Source organism: Hydra vulgaris, chromosome 01 (assembly GCF_038396675.1).
Source record: "Hydra vulgaris chromosome 01, alternate assembly HydraT2T_AEP".
In the NCBI taxonomy this organism is placed as follows: domain Eukaryota; kingdom Metazoa; phylum Cnidaria; class Hydrozoa; order Anthoathecata; family Hydridae; genus Hydra; species Hydra vulgaris.
In genome coordinates, this window is record NC_088920.1 from 15,977,501 (window position 1) to 15,983,802 (window position 6,302).

General features: G+C 27.5%; 1 protein-coding gene across 1 annotated transcript in view; it reads left to right on the plus strand.

Moving 5' to 3' along the window:
* LOC136075139 (uncharacterized) overlaps positions 1-5,901 on the plus strand; it is a 55,723-nt gene extending 49,822 nt beyond the window's left edge. The window contains exon 6 of the mRNA XM_065787478.1: positions 5,217-5,901. Within this exon, the coding sequence (XP_065643550.1) occupies positions 5,217-5,857 (641 nt within the window). The 3' untranslated portion in view covers positions 5,858-5,901. The remainder of the gene's footprint in view (positions 1-5,216) is intronic.
* Positions 5,902-6,302: the final 401 nt, after the last annotated feature.

Here is a 6,302-nt window from a genome sequence, read left to right on the forward strand (position 1 = left end):
CCGGAAAACTTATCATACGATAATTTTTTTTCCATTTTTATATTAGTATATTCTTCACGATAAAGTTGAATTATTTCAAAATGATAACTTACGAAGACGATCTCATGAATATAAAACTTTTTTTTTTTTTTGATGCATTAAATAAGTTAATTTATAAAAATACAAGATGCTAAATACATTTAAATTTAATTTAACATTTTTGATATAATTTTTACTTCAAGTTATAAGCTCATTCTATTATGAAGTTGTAATTTCAAGTACTTTTTTTTTTAATCGTTTTATTCGATTTAATAATCGTATAAAATAATTCTACAACATTTTGTAAATCAACAGTTTGTCCAAGTTTTTAACTACTAATTTTGAAATTTTTTTTAAATACTTTTAAAATTAAATACTTCTAAAACTAATAGTTTTTATTCTAACCGTGACATTACAGTTAATAGTAGCTTTTATTCTTGTTTTCAGCACAAGTTAAATTTCCCATTATAACTTGTTTTCATTTGACTACTCCTAAAGAGAAATATTAATTTTATAAAATGATTGTGAAAATAAAACTTTTCTTTAGAATGAATGTTTCATAAATTATTGTTTTTGTTTTTTAGAACAAAATTTTGTTTATCTTTTTAAAAAACATGCGTTCAATGTAACGTATAAAAAGTTTTAAATTTAATGGAATAGTTTTTTGGTTCTTTTCATCTACGTTATTTTTTTTTATATTCTAACATTTATATATTTTGTAGCCTTTTTCAAGAAACGCAAATTGCATCATATACTTTAATTTATAAATTTTATAAAAATAATAATGTTCTATTTTTATTGACATTCTTTAAAGTTTCCAATCGACATCGAAATCGAATCATCAAATATTTGAACCCTTACTCTTTGACGTTTTTATATTTATTTAAAGAATTTATTTTGAAAAACATAGTCTAAGGAGATTTTCGATTGTAAATTCTAAATTTTGACAAGTTGGGTAGAAATGCGGTTTATAAAAACATTAAGGTCTTTCCAAATTTGCGTATAAATTAATAGTCTTGTCGCTACATGTAAAAAAAAAAAAGGAAAACTAAACATTTTGAGTGGACATTCTAATTTTTGTATAGGCTTGTCCCTTATAACTTGAGGAGTTAAAAAATTTTTACGTGCCACTCGGAAACTGCTTATAGCTTTAGTTAGAGACAAAAGTAGATGCAACTTATTGAAAAGATTTCAGTTATAGAATATTCGCCATGTTGTTAATAAATCGAATACTGCAAATCATTGATTTAGTTTTCATACTTGACAATTACAGAGTTTGAATAACTTTTTTTTTTTGTTGTTGTTCACCTCCTTAAAGCCGAAAAGACCACTACAAATGAGGAGGCTACTTAATAGTGGTTATAACTCTCTCTCAAATCTCTCCGAAACACGAACTTTGACGAACAAGGCCGCTGCGCGGAGAAACAAGTTGAGTGCGGTACTACCAGGGACGTGGTGGGGATTAAACTCGGAACCTTTCACTTTTAAAGCGACCGCTCTACCACTACACCACTACCGCATTACTAATAGAAAATAAAATGTACACAACTAATAGAAAATAAAAAGTGGATTAGTCGTAGAGAAGCCATTAATTTTTTAGATGATTGTCATGAAGCAACTTAAAACCTTTTTGTGGAGTTAGCTGATACAATGTCATTAGGAAGAGAGTTACATTTATTTATTTTTCTTAGGGAAAAAAAGTTCATACGTAAATACATTTAATCGTGAAGATTGTTTTTTTAGTTTATATACATGACCACAAGTAAAAAATTGGGTATCTATTTCAAAAAGACTTCTATCACTATTGTTATTTTTGCACCATTTATAGACGTTGAAAAGGTCTGCACGAAGTAGCCTGTATTTTACAGTTGTAATATTTAACGCCAACAACCTCTGTTCATACGGTTGATTATATAATCCATTGATTCGTTTCGAAGTTCTTCTTAACATATTTTCTATTTGCCATTTGTCTTTGAGAAGTCCAGGGTTACAGATTGATCCACAGTATTCTAGGCGAGGGCAGACTAGAGCTGAAAACAGATTTTTTGAAGGATAATAAATCTGGATATGATGTAAATGTTCTTTTCATTGTTCCTGTTATTTTTGTCGCTTTTTTTACTTGAAAAGTTGTGTGTTTGGAGAATATCAAGTTCGAATTTATGTGAACACCTAAATCTCGTTTGCAATTTGTGGGTTTAATGTTTGCTCTTATATTTATTATCATGCATATTATAAGTATGGGATTTGTTGATATGTTCTAAGTGCGTTACAGAACATTTGTCGATATTAAATTCCATTCCCCATTTTTGAGACCATGTAACAAGTGCGTCGATGTCATTTTGTAATTCTTGCGCAGATTGAGTATTTTTAATAGAACGGAAGATTTTGGTATCGTCAGTGAAAAGAGCAGCTTTTGATTTACTTCAGGGATATCGTTGACATATATAATAAAAAGTAGCGCTGAAAGGACAGAGCCTTGGTTAACTCCACTTTTAACGGGTACCCAGTGTGAGTAGTTACCATTAACAACAACTCTTTGTCTACGGTTTTTCAAAAAGTTTTTAATCCAATTTAGTATTGATCCATTTAAAACCATAAGCTATAACTTAAAGTAAATGGAACTTTGTCAAAGGCTTTTTCAAAATCGAGATAAATGTTGTCAATGAGATTAATATTATCAAGTGATGATGTCTAATAATTAATTACAGTTAAAAGTTTAGATAAGCAGGAATGATCTGGACGAAATCCATGTTGGCGTGGACTTAATAAGTCATTGTTCATCAGGTGCGTCCTAATATAATTTTTTATAATTTTTTTAAAGATTTTGATTGAAGTACAAGATAGGTTTATAGTTAAGTGCTTTTGATCGGTCTCCTTTATTGAATATCTGTGTAATTGTTGCGACTCCATATTTGGGGTGTTGATTCACCCTCAAGGACTTTGTTAAAAATAGTAGATAGATGTTTAGACATTTAGACAAGTTTTCTTAAATATTATTAGGTGTAATTCATCAGGGCCTGGTGATTTAGAAAGTTTATACTTTTGAGGTATATTTCGATAAGTTTCGGCCTTATATCAATATTGTTTGATAGTGGATTTACAATTTTTATGTAAGGTCAAATGGTGGTATTGCTGTTATTTTTTAGTTAGAAAAAGTATGAGCAAAATAACTATTGAATAGATGAGCTTTATCTATATCAGTAGCTGCAACAATATTGTTGTATTGGATGTCAGAAAATGCTTCTTGGCATGGGAGGTTGCTGGTCAGGTTAGCTAATAAATCATTACTTTGTTTTATTTATTTACTTGGTATAAGTTATTTCTGATTTTGTAGTGTATTTATCAAAATAATATTATATATCAAGGTTTCCAGCGAGAAAGTTGTATCACTGCACACAAATCAAGAAGAGGCTGATACAAAAGTATTATTGTGCTTTAAACACTCTGCATCTTTTTGTTTCGAAACCGTTTGCATACACACAGTTGACACAGATATTGCTATTTACGCTCTTTACTTCCAAAACCAACTTGAAATTCACTTATTTGTGGATATTGGCGTTTCTGCTGAAAGATGGACTCTTGATAAAAATCTTATTGTCTCACAGTTAGGTACTGATTGTTGCAAAGGTATTCTTGCTCTTCATGAATTTAACGGGTACGATTATACAAGTGCATTTTACGGGAAAGTAAGACAAAGTTCTTCAAACTAATGAGACAGTCTGAAAAGCGCAAATCAATTTTTCCAAGGTTTGGGGGCTCTTTTATCTGTGATGTAACCTATTTTAACGATATGTCAATTATATGAGTTGAAATGCAGTACGAACAAAGGAAGATGCCTTAAGTTTATTGCCAAGAACGATACTCCGGAACTCCAAATGCTTTCACCTTCTAGAGAAGCTCGTTTGTGTCATTGCAACAAAGTTTCTTATGTAACAGCAATTGTTAAGCGATCACTAGAGGTAAATCCCGATATTCCAAAACCCAATGTATGTGGACGGCAAGAAATTGGCGATCAACTTGAGGTGGAATGGATGCTCATTTCGTCTCCTCCAGAAAATTTTTTGCAGTTAATTTCTTGTGTGTGTAAAAAGTTAAAATGTGAAACACGGGTTTGTCTTTGTCAATTGCATGGATTTTCTTGTACGGATTTGTGCTACTGTTCGAGTGGATAGCGCTCCAAGCTTCTGAACTCATGCGATAAATCAAAAATGTGTTTATCTTTGATGCAAATGAAGTTATTAATAAAAAACATTGACCCTTGTAATATTTTCCCTTTTATAAATCTGTTCACAAAATTTTGTTTTTAAATTATGATTTTTAACGAAATTTGAAAAACTTTTTGGCGTGATGTAATCAGTACCAAATAAGGGCCCAAATTTAAACCTTTGAGCACCTTTAGAGTTGCTCGCAAGTTTTTCTCAAGATGTTTATCATAAGGTTTTTTCAAAAGATTATCTAACGCTTGACGCAAATATGTATTTTTTAGTTTGAATCAAAAAAATTTATCAGTGTGACGTCATCAGTACCAAATAAGAGCCTAAATCTGACTTTTTAAGCCACGTTTTTCCATTTAAGATATTAAATTTTTTCCATTTAAGATATCAATCTTAAACTGTTTAAGTAATTTTTCTAATGTCCACTTCATTTCCAAGAAAAAATTATACATAGCGTCCAGACTATAAACACGTTTTTTTTTTTTATCTTATATAAAAAAATGATGAGATTTGTTTCAAATATTAATAAATAAGGTCTTTTTTATAGCTTAAATAAATTATTAATCTGTTTTATGTTATTTTAAGTAAAATGTATGTTATATTATATATGTATATTATATGTTATTATAAATCACAAAATAACAACATAAATAATATTTAAAAACAAAATTTATGTTCAAATTAATAAAATTAATGTATTATTTATAAGGTACATTGAGGAATTATTTTGTTTAAAAGTTTTAATGAGTTTTATATATGTTTTTATAATTTAATATTAATGTGTTTATGTTTATGATATTATAATGTAAATATATTTTATTTATTAATAATTAGAAACTGTATTCATTTTTTTATTTAATTTTAGTTTAATATTAATATATGCATATATAAAAAGTTTAATATATAATATCACAATTTTGTCTATTATTTTAAATATTGTTAATTTTGTTGTTTCTTCTTATTTTTTAACGTTTTTTTCTTTAGATTGTCTTTGTAAAAGTATTAAAAGTTCGATCCGAGATCCAGATAATTTTAGTTCTTCTAATGGTTTTAATTTACTCTACGAATGTTTTTATGAAAGTCAATCGTCATTTCCTGATGATATAAAATCAACCGTTCCTGATGATATAAAATCAACCGTTAATGATATTAAAACTGTTAATAAATCTGAACGATGGTTTGATGGTGGTGGTTGGATTATTTCAATTTACGATGGAAAAACTTCTTACGCAACTTCATGCGATAATTATTTCGTAAATTATCTCATAGAATCAGGAAGAGAGTTAAAGTTGTTACGTGTTGATAAAAATATTTTAAGTGATGAAGAAAAAAATCTTTTAATTCGATGTTCAACTAATGTTTGCGGTATCATCTTTAAGCGTCCAATTAATTTCGAAGGATGGAAACCAAAAGATAAGTTTGAAGTGTTGTATATACACATCTCTCGTTATTTAATAACAAAAAATGATTTTGAAGAAAACTTTCTTCCTTGGATTAATCTTTGTGATGAATTAGATCTTGAACTTCATGACGACATTAATTTTATTAAAAGCATTTTGAAATGGATTCGTTGTTTGAACATCAAGAAGTTTATAATCAAGTATCGTAAAAAAGTTTATTCTTAATCTCGATGAATTTTTTATCGCGGAAACTGTTTAATATTTTAAATAATTAAATTAAAAATATTAATTATAAAATTTTAAATAAAATACCAAATGTATTTTTTTATAAATAAATGTTTTATATTGAATTGTAAATAATAATGGATATTATATATAATAATCTTAGTGTAATTATTAAGGTATTTAGTTTTTATGTAATTCTATTTTTTTTGTGATGTTTTTACTTTTTCAATAATTTCGTCATGAATTTTTATCATTTTAATTATAGTATTAATAAATTTATTCTTTTATAAATAATTTCTTTGTAAATATTAAAATGAGATTAAAATATATTTTTACGTTGATAAACTTTTTTCTTATTAAATTTGTAATTATATTTTTTTTACTACAATAATTCTTTTTTACTACAACATTTTCTTTATTGTAGTCAGCCTTCGTTGTTACATGT